The 22327-nt window shown below is 35.6% G+C and overlaps 1 protein-coding gene across 3 annotated transcripts in view; it reads left to right on the top strand.

The window, feature by feature from the left end:
* Crag (DENN domain-containing protein Crag) overlaps positions 1-22327 on the top strand; it is an 878555-nt gene that overhangs the window by 83286 nt on the left and 772942 nt on the right. For all 3 annotated transcript variants that reach the window (XM_090389072.1, XM_090389068.1, XM_090389077.1), the window contains 2 exons: positions 4244-4430; positions 10891-10947. In XM_090389072.1, the coding sequence (XP_090245198.1) occupies positions 4244-4430; positions 10891-10947 (244 nt within the window). The remainder of the gene's footprint in view (positions 1-4243; positions 4431-10890; positions 10948-22327) is intronic.

The raw sequence follows: 22327 nt of genomic DNA, 5'->3' as shown, positions 1-22327 counted from the left end.
AATACCCGAAGCAAACAATAATACCTCTAAAGGACCGAAACGTATTTTTCTGGCATTTATCTGGCTAATTTTGCATTAGGCAGGTAAATCCCGAGTTTTTTCAGGATTTTCTTATGCCTGGCAGCAGACGACTGGCTTTTGTTTTACTTATATTGTATAGCAATGTCAGAACAGTAGCACGCACGTTCCTGTGCCGCCAATAAGCAAAATATAATTTGCTGCCCTAAATGCAGAATACTGAACCCACAAAAATAATTCACAAAAACAATATTGAAAAATATTTCTGTGCCCTCTTGAACTGCCACCCATAAGCGACACTTACCTTGCCTGTCCATTTGTGGCAGCTGTGTAATCGTGAACTAACTAGAATGTAGTTAGTTCACGATTACTGCTTTTGGTGGGAGGTTACTGCTTTGCGTTCCACTTGATTTTTTAAATTTATTTATATAATGAATAATGAAGGCTTTTTCTGTGCCTTTTTTTTAGCTCAAGCACTAATTAAAAAAAAAAAAAATGGCAGGTGGGCAGGAGCAGCAGTGCGTAGCACATGCTTCTTGATTAGACCGGGGTTCGAGCCCGTGAGCTACCAAATACAGAGGATGCGGGAAGGTCAGGGAATGACCACCGCATATCCCCGGAGCAATATGGCCTTAGTTACTAATGCTCCTAAAAACAAATAATAAAAACAACAATTAAAAAAATCTGTATAATTTGCACACTTTTTGCCGTACACAAGATAACTCGGGATAACCCAAATGGGTTAATTACTCCCATGTATTTTCTACAAAAAAATTAAAAAAAAAACAGAAAAACTATACAATTAGTATTCGCATGATGCATGCTTTTAATCTGTAAAATAAACAATTGATTCATTACAGCACATTTTCAGGGAAAAAATGTTCCGGGAAGCGGTTAAAAGATACTAAAAAAGTCTGTGTGGATTGGTTTCTGTTTTTGGGCAGTAATCATTTAATGGTTTTACATTAGTAAACTTCATAGGACAATATTTCATTTGGTTTTACCGCTTATTTCTGAGCAGCAACTCCAAATGTATGTATAAAGAACCATCAGAGTATAAAGTGAATATTCAAGATTTTGAAAGGTACTGAAGGTTTTAGCATGATTGGCCATTCTATTTTTTTTTTCATAAGAAATGATTTTGTAATTTTGTAACCATGTGCTCTAGCACGGCCCCAAAAATGATATGGGAAGTGAAGTTTAGCTAAGAGTCAAGCTAGCATCTTTGTGTTGATGGAGATGAGCTGCATTTTAATTGATTGACATACAGCAGGCCCTCGTTATAACACGGTTCACTCTATGTTGATTCGGTATAACACTATTATATTATAACCAATATCTCACTCTAAAGCTCTTTTACCAATGTACAGATTAAATTTTTGGCATGTTTAACAACAACATTTCATCCGATCTAGTCGATAGCTTGAAAATGAATAGCAAAACAGCATTGAAAAGTTTTCCACGTCGACTTGCAAAATTTTCCCACGCTCAGTGAAATTTTCTTCCACGCTAATTTAATTGCAGTATGGAGCTTGTTACGTAGTACCGAGATCAAAATTTTAAAAAAATTATCACATATAGAGGCAGTTCTCATTTTACAAGTTTTTTTTTTTTTTTCTTTCAAAGTATCAGCTTTTAGACATTCATAAATATCGCAATAAATACTGTATTGTATAGCTACACGCATTTCAAACCATGCGTGTAGCTATACAATACAGTGTACCCAGCTTTACGATATTACTCCGTTCCAGAGATACCATTGTATCCTGAAAATATCGTAATGTGAACCCAGTAACACATTGCGTTTTGGTAATTCGTTCCACGATCTCGGAAGTTGAAATTTTTGCTATATAACTCTCTAAAAGGTCGTTTTTATAGTGAAAATTATATTAGTTACCAATTCAAATCATTAAAATGCACTACACTTTCGTCATTATTATATGTTCTGTTATAAGAATCAATTTTGAACGGTTTTGTGATATTTTTCTAAAGTACATTTCTGGAGGTTATGACCATAAAACAAAAACAATTTGCACTTTCTGGTTTATTGGGCTTTTCTGTTACTGCAAGCAATTATAAACGGGTAGTAAACTCGATGTTATTGCATTTGAGAAAATACCTATAGCTGAAATTGTGTGGTTTTTTTACTGTGGTGAAATGTGTTTCCCCTTTACTGACATCTTCAATGGTATAAAACAGAAATTTTCAGAATCTTCTCTTCTCTTCTCTTCATTTCTTTTTTTTTTTTTTTCAAAGCTTCGCAAACTTGTTACTCCATGCAAATAGTGTTAGTTGCAATTTGTGCATTCCGTTAAAAAATGCTTATGCATGCTATTCAAATTTATAAAGAAAAGAGAAGATTATCTTGGAAATAAACACCCCCTGAAGCATTTTTTAAGAAAACGACTCCTTGTGCAACAAACCAATGAATGCCAAGCCAATAATGAGTGACCAATGTGTGTGCATTTAGTTGATGATGAAGAATAAACATACTTTAACATTTATAGGTCGTAAATAATTTCTTTATTATTATAATTTGCTTGATTTTACAGGCTATGTTTTAATTTCTTTGGATAAATCAGTCATTGTTTAAACATAAACTAATTAGTTAACTAATGTCATTGTTGATCACTATTTTTAACATTATTTATGGGAAATAAATTCTTGCTTTATGAACGCGCGCACTAGGAACGAATTAACTTGTAAAGTCGAGAACTACCTGTATTGCTTGTAATATTTGCTTTATATGCATTTATCTGAAGTCTAGTCATCACTCAGTACAGTGTTAGGTAACGGACAGTTTACTCGAACATTGTATAATAATTAATGCAATGCAGTTACATTTTCGAAGTTGAATAATGGTGGATTAGAATTAAAAAGCAACAATGTATTGACGTGGTACGAAGCCTACTAAGGTAAGGAGGACTGAATTTGAAAATTAAATTATACGTTTTGAAGTGAATGATTCCGTTCAGCGACAAGTGGATGTGTGGAATCATTTAGTATTAGCAGATTCAACTGTAAGAACAATTATAAAAAATAGAGAATTAATTTTAGCAGTGGGAAAGACAGCTGTTCCACTGCAAGCAACTAAATTGGTTATGGCTAGGCCAGTTATTATAACTGAAATGGAGAGACTTCTAAATAATTTTATTGAAGATAATATCCAATGCACAATTCCTTTAAATTAAATATTATTAAATATAAAGTGATTAGTCTATATGATGATCTGAAGGAAGCTCACTTTAAAAAAAAAAAAAAAAGTGCAACCATTTAAAGCTAGTAAGGGCTGGTTCGATAGATTTAAAATTCAGAGAGAAGCTGTAAGTGGAGATCAAGAAGGAGGTGAAACTTTCAAAAAAGACCTTAAAATTATTGAAGAGAGGTGTTATTCTTCTCAAGTTTTTAATATAGATGAAACAGGTCTTTTATGGAAATGAATGCCTAAAAGAAGTTTCATATCGAAAGAAGATAAAAACAAGCCAAGCTTCATTGCGATGGATCAGTTGACTTTATTGTTGAGTGGTAATGCTGCGGGGGATTTTAAATTAAAACACCTTTTAGTTTACTAGGAACAGGGCCAAGATTGACCCAAGTTACGAGAACGCGACAGCGCAGGGCTATCGGATTAATCGATTCATGATTTTAATTAGCATTTTAAGTTTAATTTTGACACGTATGTAACGGAAAATATTTTATATGTACAGATTTTTAATATTAAATATTTTGACCGACATTTGGCATCTTTTCACTACCATTTATTATTTGTGAGACTGCGACTCACAAATACATATGTTACATTACTGGAATACGGCCCTTGCTTACCACTCTGTTTTTTCGGAATGAATTCTCTGCGTTAAGCGGGGGTCACTGGTATCAGCTTTTTACATTTGTTGTTGTTGTTAATTGTAATAAGATGTGATACCTCATTTTTTTTTAAACCAAAGGATATCAGTATAATTCTAGATTTTATATTTATAGATATAGATTTTTTTAATTAAAAGATTCCAGTTATAGTAGCACCAATTTGTTATGCATAGCATATACCAAGTTAATCTCTCTAAATAAAATGGTTAAAATAAATTAGCAATAAGAGTTGGAGAAAGTCAGGAAGACAGTTGAAGTACTCCTTATTTAACAAATTTAATTATTGTTTGATTACAATTAAATAATATTTAATGTATTTTTTGTTATTGTCTACTCTGACGAATTTTTAATCTTGCAGTGTATTGTATGAGGGCAAAGAAAGAGTCATGGCAGATAGTGAAGTGGTACAGACTACTCCATATGGGCGCCCAGCAAATGTTAACAATAGTGGGTCAAGAACATTCCTTACATACAGAAGAGCACCAGAAAATGCTCCCTGTAATCAGCTTGTTGTTACAGATATTCGTGTAATTTTAGCAAACAAAGTGAGTACTATATGACCTTTTTTCTCATCCCCCGAAATGTGAAGTTGAAGTGGCATTTGTGTGTGGTTATCAGATTCATAAATTGTGCTTGTCACTTGTGGTGAGCTATATTTATATTGAAATTTGTCACCAGGTACAATGCAGCATTAATAAAAAAAAAAAATTAATTTTATAATTTAATCTGCTGAATTGCATAAGACTGGTTTTTCTTACATTATCTTTGTGGTATATTTTTGTTTAATGGCAGTATTAGCATTCCTGGAGAAAAATGATGCAAGAAAGTAAGCTTATACAGCATTTGTCAAAAAAAAAAAAAAAAAAAAAAACCCCTTTCTGATTTCACCTGTCCACTCATTCCAGTGGTTTGTCTAGCTCTTCTTTAATTTATTCAAGCTATCAACTTCAACAATAGATGGAAGATTGTTCCAACAATCATCGATCTGCTTGCTAAAGGCAAAGTTCTGCACATCTGTGTGGCAACTGTTCTTCCTCATTTTTAATTTGTGCCTTCCCCCTCATTGTGCGTAGTTAGAGGAAGAATCTCATCAGCATTAAGTTTTCTCAATATATTCAAAGCCTTAAAAACCTCAATCAGATCACCTCAGAGGGGCCTACTCTCCAGACACTACAATTTGCAGAATTAAGCCTTTCTTGGTAAGAACACTGCTTTGCTCCTCTCATCAGTCCCATTGTCCTTCTCCCTGTTTGTTCCACATGCAGTACATCCTTCCTAAAATTAGCCTCCAGACATGTATGCTGTACCCAAAATGTTTCCTGACCATTGCCTTATACAATGGGATAATCACCTCATTATCCCTCTAGCAAAATTCCTGTATATCATTAACAAAACCCCATGAGTTGACCTGGTAGCCTGTCTGCATTGCTTAGAGAACTTCATATCTGAGTACACAATTGCTCCTAGGTCTTTTTGATTTTCTGCTATCCTGAGTGTAGTATCACACAGTTGGTATGTTTTCTGGGGTTACTGGTACCCAAATGAAGTACTTTGCATTTGTCAGTGTTAAGCTCGAATTGCAATTTCTCAGCCCATATGCCTAATTTTTCTAAATCCTGTTGCAGTAGCATACTTTCATTACTGTCACTAATCTTCCTGCCAACTAAAATGATTGATAAATTTGTATCATCTTCCAACATGTTCTTTTAGCATGATATGCCTTCATCAATATGATTGATAAATATAGATTCACAGACTAATAGATATACAGCATGAGTTTAAGGGGAAGTCTTGTCTGACCAGTTTGACTGGATATTATGATGTAGTCACAAGGGAACTGGATGTAAAAAATAATTTTGATATCATATGATAGCATATCAATGGACACTGCTGTTCAAGAACAAATATTATTAGTGGAGTTCCCCAGGGTTCAGTGTTGGGCCATTGTTGTTTTGTATATTTATCAATGATATTGATGAAGGTATATCAGGATTAATGTCCAAATTTGCAGATGATACAAAGGTTGCAGGGTTGTTAAAGACAGAATGCTACTCCAACTGGATCTAGGCAAATGGGCTGAGAAGTGGCAACTGAAGTTTAACATTGACAAATGCAAAGTACTGCATATGGGTTGCATTAACCCAAGAGAAACTTACCAACTGTGTGGTACTACACACAGAGAAGTGGAAAGTGAAAAAGACCTGGGGGTAATTGTGCAGTCAAATATGAAGTTCACTGAGCAGTGCAGATGGGTGGCAGGGCAGGTCTTGAAATTGGGTCTTGTCAGTGATATATAGGATAATCACCTCCCTGTCTTGCAGAGACAGGGAGGTGATTATCCCATTATACAAGGCAGTGGTCAGGCCACACCTAGAGTACGGTGTACAGGTTTGGAGGCCTCATTTTAGGAAGGATGTAGAGTTGCTAGAATAAGTACAAAGAAGGACAACAAGATTGGTGAGGGGAACAAAGGGGTGCTCTTACCACAAAAGGCTTAAGTTCTGTAAATTGCAGCTCCTGAAGTGAGTCTAGGCACCTCCGAGGTGATCTGATTGAGGTGTATAAGGCCTTGAATGGTTTGAGCAGGCTCAGCACTGGTGGGATACTTCCGCTTGCTCAGATTAAGAATGTAAGAGGGGGCATAGATTCAAACTGAGGAAAGACAGTTGTAGAATAGATATAGTGGCATGTGATGCAAGAAAGCAGTGTATGAGTTTATGCAGCATCAGCCAAAAAAAAAAAAAAAAATTCACACAACCATTCCCTCTAAATGTTTGTCCAGTTCCTCCTTAAATTTATTTAACCTATCAACTTCCACAACAACAGATGGAAGTTTGTTCCAGCAGTTAACCACCCTCTGGCTAAAGGCAAATTTCTGCAAATCTATTCTACATCTGTCTTTCCTTAATTTGAATTTATGCTCCCTTAGGTTTGTAATCTGAACAAATGTAAGAATCTCATTAGAATTCAGCGTGCTCAACCCATTCAAGGCCTTATACAACTCAATCAGATCACCACGCAGGTGCCTAGTCTCCAGCTTGCAATTTGCAGAACTTAAGCCTCTCTTGGTAAGTGGATCCCTTCATATTCCCCTCACCAATCTTGTTGCCCTTCTCTGTACATGCCCAAGCAAATCTACATCCTTCCTAAAATGAGGCCTCCAGACATATACGCAGAGGATGCCTCTGTAGCCAGGTGGGCAGGAGCAGCAGTGCGTAGCACACACTTCATGATTAGACTGAGGTTCAAGTCCGTGACCACCAAATACGGAGGATGCGGAAAGGTCAGGGTATGACCACCGCATATTCCCGGAGCAATATGGTCTTAGTTGCGAATGCCCCTAAGGAAAAATAATAATAATAAAAAAAACAGAATAAAAAATAAATAAAAGTTAGGTGGCAAATAAATGAAATTTTGTACTTTTGAATTTTTTGATTAAATTTTTGCTTAAATTAATCAAGATTTTTTATGTTTACCAAAAACATTAATCTATTTTAGAACACTATAAGAAAATGTCTTGGCTAGGGGTCCCCTAGCACGTGCCTCATTGCCTTAATGGGTAATCTGCCACTGTATACACAGTACTCAAGGCATGGCCTGACCATTGCCTTATACAGAGGGACAATCACCTCCTTTTCCCTGCTAGGAAAATTCCTCTATGTCATTAACAGAACCCTATGACCTGCCCTGGCAGCCTGTCTGCATTTCTCAGAAAACTTCATATCTGACTGCACAATTACTCCCAGGACTTTTTCATTTTCTACCACCTTAAGTGTAATGCCACACAGTTAGTACGTTTCTCTGAGGTTACTTCTACCCATATGCAGTACTTTGCATTTGTCAAGGTTAAACTTCAGTTGGCACTTCTCAGCCCATCTGCCCCAAATTTTCTGGTTCCTGTTTCAGTAGCACACCGCCATTACTGTCATTAATAACCCTGCCAACCTTTGTATCATCTGCAAACTTTGACACTAATCCTGATATACCTTCATCGATAAATATACAAAACAACAGTGGACCCAACACCGAACCCTGTGGGACTCCACTAATAACATTAGTCCACGAAGAGCAGCACCCATTGATTACCACCCTCCCACTCAACCATCCTTTTATCCATTGTAGCAATTTACCCTTAATACCATTCTGCTCCAATTTGTACAGTAGTCTTCCATGTGCAACATTGTCAAAAGCTTTCCCGAAATCCAAGTATATGATATCAAAAACATTTTTTGCATCCAGTTCCTTAATAACCAATCAAATTTGTCAGAGAAGGCTTTTCCTTAACAAACCCATGCTGTGTCTGAATTATTGCTGCAGTCTTGTCTAGATGATCCTGCAATGCATCTTTAACCAGCGACTCCATTATTTTACCCAGAAAAGAAGTTAAACTAACTGGTCTGTAATTACTTGTGTCACCCTTCGATCCCCCTTTGTGAATTCCGGATACATTTGTACATCTCCAGTCCATGGGAACCTCACCTGAGTCCAAGGATGCTCTCATAATTATGGCTAAGGGTTTGCTTACTTCCTTTCCTGCCTCCTTTAATATAACTGGATAGATCCCATCTACCTCAGGTGCCTTTCTTTTGTTTAATTCAACAATTTCTGCTCCACTTTGCTCTCAGTTATTACAAAATCATTAAGCACCCTGCTACAATTTGATAATCTTCTGGCATTTTCAAACCTTAACTCGTGTGAATGTAGATGCAAAATACTCATTCAGTTTGTTTGCTATCTGAGCAGGATCATCAACAGTCAACCTTCGATATCAAGTGGACCAATCAGATTCATTCCCTTCCTTTTAGAGTTTATATAAGTAAAGAAATCCTTGCTGTTTTTTTTTAGCATCCTTTGCCAAAGATTTCTCGTAATCTGGCTTCACCTGCCTAACCTCCTTTGTGACTTGATTACAGACTAGCTTATATCTGCCATAGCCTTCTGTGTCACCTGGTAATTTATATCCACCCTGTGCACTTTTCTTTTCTTCCACTAGTGTCATTAGTTCATTTGACAACCATTTAGGTCTAAACCTTGAACAATATTTCTTAATAGGTATGAAATGTCTAGTAGCTTCCACGATTAATTCCTTGAATGCTTCCCACTTAGAATTTGCTGTTGGTAATATCATCAGTTGATCCCACTGTACAGAATTTAAAAACTGTCTGAGACCACTGTACTCAACTTTACAAAACCAAAAATCCTTTTCCTTTATCCCCTGATAGTAATTATATCTTTAAATAAATCCCACATCAGTACACTGTGATCATTGCAGATAAAGGAAGCACTAGTGGTTCCTTTATCTGCAAATTCTTAATACATGAACGATCACTGCTGATAACTAGATTGACAGTATTACCCTCTCTGGTTGCCTCTCGAACATATTGCTGCAGAAAACAATCATCCAATAAATCCACAAAAGCCTTACTAGTGTGCCAGTGACCAACCCACAGTTCCAGTCAATGTCTGGGAAGTTAAAAATCCCCGAGTATGAGACATTTTGATTTACTAGCTTACTCTATTTGTCTGTACAATTGTTCATTGTACTCATTCGAGTCATATGGCCTATAACACACTCCTACTCTTATTTTTGCTTTCGCAGTGCTTAAGTTACAGCAAACTGACTCAACAGTACACTGTTCATCTATATCAACTGGATGCACTTCTTTTGATTTTACTTTAATTAACAGCATAACACCTCCTCCCTTTCTATCCTGTCTATCCTTTCTGTGCACATTGTACTCCCCAAATTCCAATTCTGCATTCCTAATATCTGTGTGACACCTAATATCTGTGTAATGTCTCTGATATCCCAACAATATCCGCCTTTGATGTCTTGACCAACACCTCAAATTCATCAAATTTATTTACTATAATTCTAGCATGTTATACATGCACTTATTCTTAGCATTATGGCATTGTGCCCCTTGTGCATTATGCAAGTATACATGCACCTATTCTTATTCTTAGTTACCCTAACACAGCCCATATACCCGCTTGTTTCACGATGACTGTGTGGAAGTTTGCCTTTAGCCAGCACAGGTAGTTGATTGCTTTTGCAGACTTCCATTTGTTGGTGTGGAATTTCATAGCTTAAATAAATGAACTAGACAAACATTTCGAGTGAATGGATGGATGAAATGGGAAGGTTTTTTTTTTTTTTTGGCTGATGCTGTATAAGCTTGCTTTCTTGCATCATATGCCTCTGCTAATCCTAATACAAACTTATATATATAGTAATTTTATTTGCCCTGCTATTCAAGATATAAAACTATGTATGAGTGAGGACTATAAAATTTCATCTTCCTTGTCTTTATTACGTAATGTATTAGACATAAAATCAAATTTATTTCATTTTCTTTTCTATGATTGTTTCATTGAGATTGAAAGTGAGAATTAAACCATCAGAAATAGTTTTACACTGTTAGTATTTTGAGATTTGAAATTCAGCAAAGAAACATTTTTTTTATATAGGTGTATTGTTTAAAAATAATGTTTATACCTGAGATGGTTCAATTTATATTTTATTTGGATTTTTTTATTGTACTTGGAATTATATGTTACAATGAGCTATTATCTATCATCAAATTAAGACAAAGAATGAGGTGACATGTGGTGTTATAAACTAATAATTAAACCATTATTCAGTAGGGGTTAATCACTCTTCTACCATGTGAAATTACTACTTAAATTACAGCAGATAATACCATATGGGAGTGGGAAATGGGATTAACAATAACCAATAAGAAATATATATTTTTTTCATATATGGTAGCACATATGTGAAAAATACATATATAACACGTGAAATTATTGTTGAAACTTCCAAAATATTTTTGGAAAATTCAACAATAACTTTACATGGTAGACTGGCGATTAAAACTTAAATTATGGTTTACTTATGGGAAAACCATCTTCTTGTTGCAAGAGTTTAATTTTAATATTTAGGTGCTTTTATAATATTATGCCATTTCTTTTTCTAATATTTTTTTATTGCTTTATTTTTAGGGTGAAATACCACCTCATGCATTTTGTATGATAAATAAAAATCTTAACAAAGGCATGGTGAGTATTTACACTTAAACTGCATTTATTTCACATTTCCTCACTCATAATTTATCAGTTATTTTCTCTTCTACCATATTAAATAATATCCATAGGAAGTTTTTATCACAAAACATCTCCTTTCACTATTACCTGAAGTTTTACATGATAAGTTCTGTGTTAAGTGAAAGCTGGAAAGTTTCCTCTTCAGGCTTACATAAGAATAGAATATATTCTCTTTGCAGATTCTACCATTATATTATTAACATTAAAATTTTATTGATGAATTGGACCTTGAAAAACACACACACACACACACACACACACACACACACACACACACACACACACACACACACACACACCCCTCGCATTTCTTCTATTAATTCTTAGTTGTTTGTCTGGTTCTTCTTTGAATTTATTTCAGTTATCAACATTCAAACAACAAATGGAAGTTTCTTCCAGCAATCACCCACCTACTGGCCAAAGACAATTTTCCACACATTTATTCTGCAACCAACCATCCTTCCTTAGTTTGAATTTGTGCCACTCATGTGGGGTCTGAGCAAGAAAAATCCTATTACAATTTAATATGGTTAGGGAAGGACGTTGCGTGGTTTCTATCCATTTTAAATTATAATATATCTAAATTACCACTTTTATACCACGTGGAGTTTTAATATATTTTATTTAGATGTTACCAAAACTAATATACATCGAGTAACGTTTCAGGTTTCTTTCCGATACCCATCATTAGACCTTGCTGTTGGGAGACAAAAAACTTCTATTTTACATTGGGCAGATCTAAATAACAATCAAATTAAATGTATTTACATATGATAATTTTTAATTTACAGAAAATGGATGAAAAGTTCTAGTTGATATTAGCAAATCAACAATTAGCATATCTAAGTTATGATTACGCTCAAAAGGAACAGTTCTATTTTACAGCTATGTAACAATGAGCTATTTTCAGTTGCAAATTAGGTTAACCTATTTTTAATTAAATAAATAAATAAACATCTTACCTACTGACTGATTCCTCCTGCCGAACACTCAGACCTAAATGGGCAAGAGGTTCAGGCAGCAATACATTTTTATAGGTTAGGTATTCATATAGTTAGCCAATAAGAATAGTGCTGGTTGCCCATCCTGCATCCAGGGTGCTTGTGCAGTGACCTTTGTTCTCTTGCTCAGGTTCCTGGTTCCAGTGTAGAGATATTTGTGTTGACCTTTGCTCTTCAGATATGTAGGCTACTTCTGGGGTCTGGAAGAGGGTGTACACTGTGTGCTCCTCTCGTTGCTTAATTTGTTGTTCTTTTCTTGAACCTTCTTTTTTCCTTTAAAGAGATGAATATATTGTGGGTTGAAATCAACCCCCTGTTTTCTATTGATTGCTGAGGATCCAAATAATTTGAAAAGAAAGGCTTCTTTAAATTTTCTTCTGTTATATTGTATCTGTGGAAAGGATGCTTGTGTTACAGAAATTCCAGGTGTTACCACATTGGAAGGCGTGGAGAGCTGTATCAGATTGTTGAATTCTGCCATGTTCTACATCTTTTTTGTGTTCTTTTATTCTACACTGTAGATGTCTATATGATTTCCCTACATAGGATTATCAGGTTAGTTGGACTGTAGCTTTATGATCTATTTGATGGAGGCTAACTTTTGTAAAAGGTGAAGATCCAGAATTTCTTGGCTTTTTTAGAGCTGTTTGAAAGTATGTACGGTATACATATGGAAGTGCTTCTTTTGTTGATGTTAGGTTGTGGTTGTTTAACGGACTTGGAGGTGTCTCTGATGGCTTTATTAAAGACGTGAATCAGATATCCATTCTTTAACACGTTGACTGCCAAGCTAGTTTAAGAAAAAAAATTCCCCAGGGCCAAAAAATATTTAGTGAATCATTTGACTAGTAATTTTAAAATAAATATTGAAATGTCAGCGTTATGCAGTTTTTTTTGCTTAAAATATCAAAAAAATTTTTGTGTTGGCATATATGTGGCTGACGTCGTGGCCCAGTAGGTTACTTTATTTCTTGAGATGCCGTGTTGGCCCCATACGTGTGACGCTATTATGGTATACTTATGAAGATCGCTTATAATTAGTTTATTGTGCATGCTGCAATAAAACTAATTGCAGTAAAATAAACTCTCAAACATCATAATAAATTTGTCATTATTGTTAGAAATTTTGTGAAAACAAGTTTGTTAGCGCACTGTATTATCCCCATTATTGTGTTGTGTTTCTCCACAAGTTTGTACAAGTGTGTTGGAAAACAAAACAAAAAAAAAAAAAAAAATCTAAAAAGCAATGGCTAAAAGAAAATTACTAAAGGAAGAGGAACTGAGAGAAATTGCTGAAAATCTTAGTAGTAGTTCTGAAGATGAAAAAGATTTCAACTCTGATTCGGTAAAAGATCCTGACTGGGATATTTCTTCAAATGAAGGAGATACTGAAATACCGGAAAATATTGAAGAAGTGCTTCAAGAAAGACTGGATGGAAGAAGAAAACACGGATGAGCAATTTGAAAAGACTGAAGAACCTGGGATTGAAGCGACTGAAAGAAGTGCACCTAATTGAATGGACTGAATACGAAGGATGCCAAAAAAGATTTGATTTTACAAGCAAATTGGGACTGCAAATAGACGTATCAAGAAACATTACTTATCTCGAGGCATTTTCATTATTTTTTTATGGAGAAGTAATAAATCTTATTGTAACAGAAACAAACAGATATGCCGAACAGAAAATTCAGAATACCTGAGCTTAGCGGCAGAGTCAGCCAAAAAGTGGGTTTCAACAACTACTGATGAGATGAGAAAGTTTTTTGGGCTTCTTATGTGGATGGGACTAGTAAGATTGAGCAGTATTACATCTTACTGGTCAACCAAACCTATTGATAAAAATAATTTAGTAATAAAAATTGTCTCGCAACAGATTTGAATTGTTGTTGCACCTCATTCACTTTTCAGGCAGTGAAACTGCTATTCCAGGGGACAGGCTCAGTAAGATACAACACCTCATAGATGTTTTGCAGCTGAAATATCAGAAAATATTTTCCCCCAGCGAAGATTCCATCATTGACGAAACTCTTATTCCTTGGAGGGGCAGGCTGATATTCCCACAGTATATTCCAAATAAAGTGCACAGGTATGGAATCAAGCTGTTCAAGTTATGTTCCACTGAAGGATATACCTGGTCAAGCAAGAACTATAAAGGTAAGTCTGAAAATTATATAAAATCCATAGGTTTAGCTTCAAAGGTCTGCGAAGAGTTATTGCAAGGACTTCTAAATGAAGGTCGCACCTTGTACGTAGACAATTTTTATACCAGCTACCATCTGGCGGTATAGTTTCTTCATAAAAAAAAACTCATGATGTTGGTACATAAGGAGCGAATAAAAAAATTTATGACCAAAGAAGTCATGTACAGTCGGTCCTCGTATAACACGTGTTTACATTACACGAATTCGATCATACACGATTTATAAATAGGGGAACGTTATCTTATATAACACGAACCGAATTCGCTTATACACGATTCGCCTTTGTGTTTACAAGAAATGGCAGTCGAACGCGGAATCACCCCAACTGAACGCAACATGATAGGAATGAAGAAGATTCTGAAAATGTATTTATGTGTTTTATATCAGTGAAGGGGAAACACATTTCACCATAATAACGTAAAAACCCACACAATTCCAGCTATCGATAATTTGCAATTGCAATTAGATCGAGTTTACGACCAGTTTATAACAGATTCCACTAGCAGAAACGCAACTGGAAATTGTTTTTATTGTTTTTTGGTAGTAACCCCCAGAAATGTGCTTTAGTAAAATGTGAGGTGTTAATAGCGTATCTCGGCCTTTACGGTGTTGTTTATTCAGTTGCTACACGCGCGCAGCTTTGTTTATGTGTATCAAGCATGCCTCCTCGTTTTGTAATTGTGCTTTATTCCCTAAAAATGAGTAAAATACTTAAAAGGTGTGAAAAGGAAGCATTCTGGCTAAGACACTGCAGATTCAGAGAAAAAAAAAAAAGCAATATCGATAAACAGAGGCGGACTGGATCAAAAATTCTTAACCGGGAAAATTTATAGTGGCTTCATGCTACGGTTTATGGCCAAAATCACACCGGCCTCCGGCCCACCGTGGTTTCCCCCGTAAGGCTTCTGTCCGCCTCTGTCGATAGAGAAAAAATATGAAATTGTGAAACGCTTTGAGCGAAATGAAAGGCCATGTAATATTGCACGTGCTATAGATCTAAATCAGGCAACGCCGAGAATTACAAAGAATGCAGAGAAAATAAAAACAACTTTCATAGCAGGAACAACACAAAGTGTAATAAAAATCCATTAGATTAAGACACAAAGAATTGGAAGAGATGGAATGGCTGTCATCTGTTTAGTTAGAAAATCAAACAAAAAACAAGTTTGCTTACGATAGAAGCAAAAGCATTAGCAATATTTTATTACAACTTACGTATTATAATTTTTGCTTATGTATTATAAAATACGTAAGTATTTTATTACGACTATTTTATTTAATATAATAAATTTTTTACGAATAAAATACGTATTTTATTCGTAAAAAATACTTTTTTAGTATTAAAAAATACTAAAAATACTTTATTATAATATTTTTATTACATATTTTAATCGTTATAAAATACTTAACGTATTTTATAACGATTAAAATTACCCGATTATTTATTGTTTTTTTTTTTTTTTTTTGATTTGGTAGTTGTTGGTGCATCGGCTTCTGTGGCCATATTGCACCTCCCAAGGTTTTTGCAGTACTTTGATCCAAGCCCGAGGCGGGAATCGAACCCGCGACCTTTGGGTTGCCGGGCAGGTACTTTACCCACTCGGCTAGCCCGGTCGGCTATTTATTGTTTGGTAATGTTTTGGTTCCAAATGTGTGTTCAATCTTGGGTGGTCGGCACCTAACCCTACTTTTCCCATAGGGCCTGTTGTTTATATTGCACGATTTCGCATTGCACGAGGGTTTCTAGGAACGCAACTATCGTGCTATACGAGGACAGACTGTACTCAAAGCTAAATAAAGGGGAGATGATCGCCAAGGAAGAAAAAAATGAATTATTGTTCTAAAGTGGCGAGATGTTCAAGATGTGAGACTACTAACAACAAAGCAGTCCCCAGAAATGGTTGTTGAACCTTCCACCAGGATAGGCAACCAGTAAAGGAAGATGGAAAGAAGCAAAAAAATAAAAAAAACCCACTATTCTAGCTTATAATAAGGGAAAAGCAAGCATTGATCTGTCAAATCAAATGGGTTTGTATGCCACAATGGTGAGAAAGGGGGTAAAGCGGTACCGGAAATTAGCGATAGAATATATACTTGGAATATCAGTTGTCAATACATACGTGGTATACAAGAGTGCCACGCGAAAACAAATAAAAATAAACAGCTTTTGGTAAGAGGTAGTTACGGATTTTCTAAATATAGAACAGAAAGAGAAACATGAAAAGCCAAAATGTGGTAACACTCATATACTAATGACAAAAAACAACGCAAACAACAAGAAAGTTAGAAGGATGTGGGTTTTTGTAATGCAAAATTGAAAGAATTGGAAGATCAGTTGCTAGCAGAAAGGAGAAAAGAGTTTTTTTTTTTGACATACTGCCCAGACTGTATTCATCAGCCTTTCATGTGTTTGGAGTGTTTTGGACAACACCATAAATCTTCATAATTTTGTAATTATAAAATTTGTAATAATAAAGAATTTTTAAATAATGACCAGTTACTCGCTTTTTTTTTTATCATAGTGCCATGCAAATTTCACACATGTATCACTGGAGGGCACGCTTTTCAAAAATAACATAAATTTCCAATAATTGTCGGCGCTATACAGCTGATGCAGCCCCCACTGAAACAGTGGGTGTTGGCAATATATGTCCGACGCGGCGCCTGAAAAACATAATGGTATTGGCCAATGCGGCAGTCAACGTGTTAAGACAACTCTGGTTATTGTATTTATTTCTAGTTATGTATAATCTTTGTTGCAAATACTGTAGGCTCTCTTGATGAGAGACTTCAGAACGCCTGTTTTTGTAGAGAAAGGATGGAAGGACATATAGTTTAGTATGATGCCAGTAGCTGTGGGTTTTCTGAAAACTTCCATATGTAGTTTTTTGGCCTTACTTGAAAAAAGGATGTCCAGGAATGGAATTTGGCCGTTGTTCTTGATTTCCATTTTGAAGTTGATTTTTTGGTGGTGATTGTTGAGAGCTTCCAAGAATTTTTGTAAATTATCTGTGCCATGATTCCAGACGGCATTATGCCATCCATGTACCTTCTTCAAATTTAGTCATAAAAATTTCTACCAGGAGAAGGAGAGGAGGGCGTTACCCATGCTCAGACCAGATATCTGCGTATAGAATTTCCCATTGAAGGTGAAGTAAGGTTTACCTATGGAGAGATCTATGAGATCCATTATTTCTGTGGCCGGAAGGGGTCTTGGATATTCCATTGTGATATGGCTGTCTATATTTTGGAGGAGACATGTTTCTGCTGCTTCTAAGGGGATGGTAGTGAACACTGAGTACACATCAAATGATACTAGAATATCTTCTTCGTTGATTTCGACTTCCTTGAGTCTGGTTAATAATACTGCCAAAATCCCCAACCACATCATCAACCTTAGCTCAAACTCTCACCAATGCAGAAATTCTGTTACTTAGCAAAGGCTTTAATATTAACCGACACCTAAACATATCCCCACATTAGATTTCCTAGCCCACATCCACAATAGTCTAAAGTACGTTCAGGATAATCTAGTGAAAGGTACGATCAATATTGCAGCCATGCAGTTAATATACAGCTTAAACTACAAGAAGATCTACAATAAGAACAACAATCTATCCACCGAGGAACGGAAAGCATCGAAAAACCTGAAAGAAGACAGAAATATACATATATTTAAAGCAGAAAAAGGGAACACAACAGTCATTATTAACAAAGTAAGCCACATCGAGAAAGTAGAAGAGCTTCTAAAAGACACAAGCACCTACAAAACGTTAAAAACAGACCCACAAGCAACCTCGAGAAAAAAGTAAAAATAAAACTACAAGCCTTACTGGACAAAAAATTTATTGATGAAGACTTACACAAGAAGTTAAACCCTAACAATTCAGAAATGCTATACAGGTTTGGCAACATTAAAGTGCACAAACATGATTCCCTGCCAGACCCATTATTAGCAGTAGACATCACCCAGAAGATATGAAAATGGCTGACACAACTCCTCTCCCAGATAGTTCCGAAGAACCAAAGATCGTTAAAAAATACCCAGGATTTAATAACCAGACTCAAGGATGTCAAAATCAACAAAGAAGATATTCTAGTATCATTTGATTGCTCCTTGAGTAGACCAGGGTTTAAGCCCCTGACTGCTAAATACTGTTGATCTGCCAACCTGCACTGGACCAGCGTGGCAGATTATGGTCCATTTCCTTCAACATGAATTTTTGAGGAGGAGGCTTCCATCCTGCAGTGGGTTGATAATGGCTGCAGTTTACCTTTTTTTTTTTTTTTTTTTTTTTTACTCAAATGATTTACAGATATCAGAAACAGTTTGTTTTTTAGACCGTAAATTTCATGCAGCAACTAAGATGCCTTGTTCTAATTTCTGTGCCACATTTAAGTTCACATGCTTTCTTTTAACTCCTCTATCACTTGATGCCATTTTAAATTGTGAGGATTGCAAAATTATTTAATAAATAAACTCACAATTCAGAAATCACAGAAACACTCTGTATGCAACCTGACCGCATGGTAGCTTGAGGCAGACAGACCAAAACAAAGCGAGTTGGTAGACCTGCAGTTTAGTGTGCCGAGTCACGTTTAGCTCGCAAATCACCGCCTGCTCATATCTGTAATCTGGGAAAATAGCTATTTGAACATAGCTTTTTTTTTTTTTTTTTTTTTTCAGAAAAAAAAAAAAAAAAAAAAACCAGTTTCCTGAATTTGATTATAAAAATAACAGTAATGGAAATAGGTAATTATTACGGTCTATTCTGGTTATTTGGGACACATCGGGACTAGTGCATTTTGACCTGATTAAGCGGCTGCCCCAATTATCCGAAGTTTCACATAAATAGTTAAAAATACAATGTATCCCCCTTTTTACAATTGGTTCACTGTACAATCAAATTACGTTATGACGAACTCAACATAGTAAAGTACTGTTCACTATACGATGTGCAGTAAGCGCCAGTCATTGTGATCACATTTGTGAATTGAATTTTAATTCTATTAAACAGCGATTCTAATTAGCGAGAATATCCACAGGCTATAAACGCAAAGATATATTAAGCACAAATTTACCCTTTATTACTTTACCAATTAAAAAATTAAATAATACGTGAAAATCGGAAGAATATACATGATAATCAGAATAATTAATACATACTGTAATATGTACATACGAACTAGTTGACATTTCTGTTCACTGACATTTGTGGGAAGGGGGAGGGGGGGTTAATTTAAAACAGTAAAAAGATAAGCAATCAATAACAAAGAACACGGCACACACAAATTGCAAGTAACATAATACGTGCAAGTGAGAATGGGGTAATGAGTACAAAGATTTAAAAATAGGAATAAAGAGAAGATCTGAAAATTAATTTTTTTATATGATTGAAGATTTCATGGAAGTGTAAACACATTTCACCATAATAACCCGCAGAATTCCAGCTGTCGGTATTATCGTAATAAGATCGAGTTTACTGTCCATTTATGATAGATTTCAGAAAAGCCCAATAAACAGGTGACTGCTAATTGTTTTTATTGTTTAATGGTTGTGACCTCCAGAATTTCGACTGAACCACATGGTGCGGTCGGAGACAATCGTAGGGTAATTTCCAGTGCTGCGGTCTCCTGCCCCGATTAAACGGCATGCTGTCCCAATTAAATTAAGTAAACCCTGGCTATTTTCTTGATTGGTTTCTTTTTTTCTTTTTTTTTTTTTTAAGATTTGCCCCGATTAACTGGTGACCCAAATAACCGGAATCCACTGTATTAATTTTTAATTAATAATAACACCGAAGTTTTGTATAACCTAAAAAAAATAATATGGTCAAGATTGATATGTACATATCAATATCACAGCCAAATACATAATACATCACATAATACATCACAGCCAAAATGGAAAACCACATACATCTGCACTCAACAACTGACTCATTGTACCGGTCTGTGAAATCAGTCATCAACAGTTAATGCATCACAATGCATTAACTGTTGATTGCAATACTGCTTAATCATAATTATTTTTATAATATATAAAACCACACGTCTCTTTTTTTTTTTTTTTTTTTTTCAAGATTTGTTTTTCACTCTTAGAGCACATATTACCTAAACATGAAGTTCTCAGTGTCCTCTTCCTTTTTTTTTTAGGCTTTAAAACTCATTTTTGTTTCAGTTATGGCCATCACAGCCAAAATGGAAAACCACATACATCTGCACTCAACAACTGACTCATTGTACCGGTCTGTGAAATCAGTCATCAACAGTTAATGCATCACAATGCATTAACTGTTGATGACCCTGTTTGGGTAGATCACAAATTGAATAGGTATTTTAAACCTACATTCACATATCAGAAATTCTTTAGGGAAGGGGATGCCTGAATTTTATCAAAGTCTAACAGGGTGCTAAATAATTTTGTGATTACTGAAAAAAGAAAGTGGATGAGAAATTGTTGATGCTAGATATAAAAAAGGCACCTGGGGTGGATGGAATCTATCCAATTATATTAAGGGAGGCAGCAGAGGAAGTAAGCAAACCCTTGGCCATACTTACAGGAGCATCCTTGGATTCAGATGAGGTCCCTATAGACTGGAGATGTGGAATGTATTTCAATTCACAAAGAAGAATCAAAAGGTGACAGTAGTAACTACAGGACTGTTAGCTTAACCTCTGTTCCCACAAAAATAATGCAGTTGCTGGTTAAAGAAGTAATCCAGGACCATCTTGACAAGAATGCAATTATACTTAATTCACATGGATTTGTTAAGGGGTGTTCTTGTCTGACCACTGATTGGATACTATGATGCTTGGATTTCAGCAAGATTCTCTGTTTGATGGAGGCTGAACTTTTGTAAAAGGTGAAGATCCAAATTTCATGGCTTCTTCAGCTATTTTAGAGCCGATTGAAGATATGTGCGGTATACATGTGGAGGTGCTTCTTCTGTCGACGCTAGGTTGTGGTTGTTTATTTATTTATTATTATTATAATTAGTCATATGGTGCAAGGAAGCCTGAGGCTTTTGCTGCACCAGACCAAAAAAAAAATTTGAGATACCCCTGAGAGAGAGAGAGAGAGAGAGAGAGAGAGAGAGAGTCAGAAATAAAAGGGAATCACCAAGAAAGAGAAGAATGATGATTTCCAGGTCAGGACCCTGGGTGTGCCAATCCCATACTCACCAGATGTGAGCCCCTGGGGGTTAACTTGGAGTTGTCTGGGCTGGCTTTATTGATGACATGGATTGGATATCCAATCTTTAAGGCAACCCTGGTTATTGTATTTAGTACTAATTTATCTTCTACCTGCAGATTCTTAATGCATGAAGAAACACAGCTGAAAACCAGATCAAGAGTATTCTTCCCTCTTGTTGCCTCTTGAACATGCTACTTGTTGCCTCTTGAACATGCTACTGTAGAAAAAAGTCATCCAAGAAATCCACAAAAGTCTTTCTAGTGTGTGAGTGACCAATCCAGAAATCTCAGTCAAAATCTGGAAAGTTAAAATCACCCATTGAGACATTCTGATTTGCTAGCCCGGTATATTTCTCTGTATAGCTGTTTGGTATACTCATCTCAGTCATTAGGCGTATAAGCACTCCTACTCTCAGTTTTGTTTTCCCTGCTTATTTGACACCAAACTTGCTCATCATTGCACTCGTTATCAAAGTCAACTGGATCTATTGTCTTAGATTTTATATTCTTAACTAAGAGCATAACCCCTCCACATGTCCTGTTTTATACTCTGTCCTTAATATATATTCAAATACTCTTCATATTCAAATTCAGCATCATTTATGTCTGAGTGGCACCACATCTGTTATTTCTACAATGTCTGCATTTGACGAATTATTCAGTAATTCAAATTCATCAGTTATTTACTGTGCTCCTAGTAATAGTGTAAATGCAAGTATATGTTGCACATGTTTTTACTCTTAGTTACCCTCACGCAACCCATATATATATATATATCCCAGTTGTAATGCAATAGCCCATGGTTCAATCTGTGCCAATATTTCTCAGTTGTTCATTTCATGTGCCTTTTATCGTGCTCATTGAATGGTTGCATATTTGTGTTAAGGCACAAAAATTGCATTTAGTTTTGATGTAAGTTTGCATACTAGTCAATT

Source organism: Mastigoproctus giganteus, chromosome 2 (genome assembly GCF_048544385.1).
Source record: "Mastigoproctus giganteus isolate SK-2022 chromosome 2, ASM4854438v1, whole genome shotgun sequence".
Taxonomy (NCBI): Eukaryota; Metazoa; Arthropoda; class Arachnida; order Uropygi; family Thelyphonidae; genus Mastigoproctus; species Mastigoproctus giganteus.
This window is presented reverse-complemented; position numbering and strand designations above follow the sequence as displayed.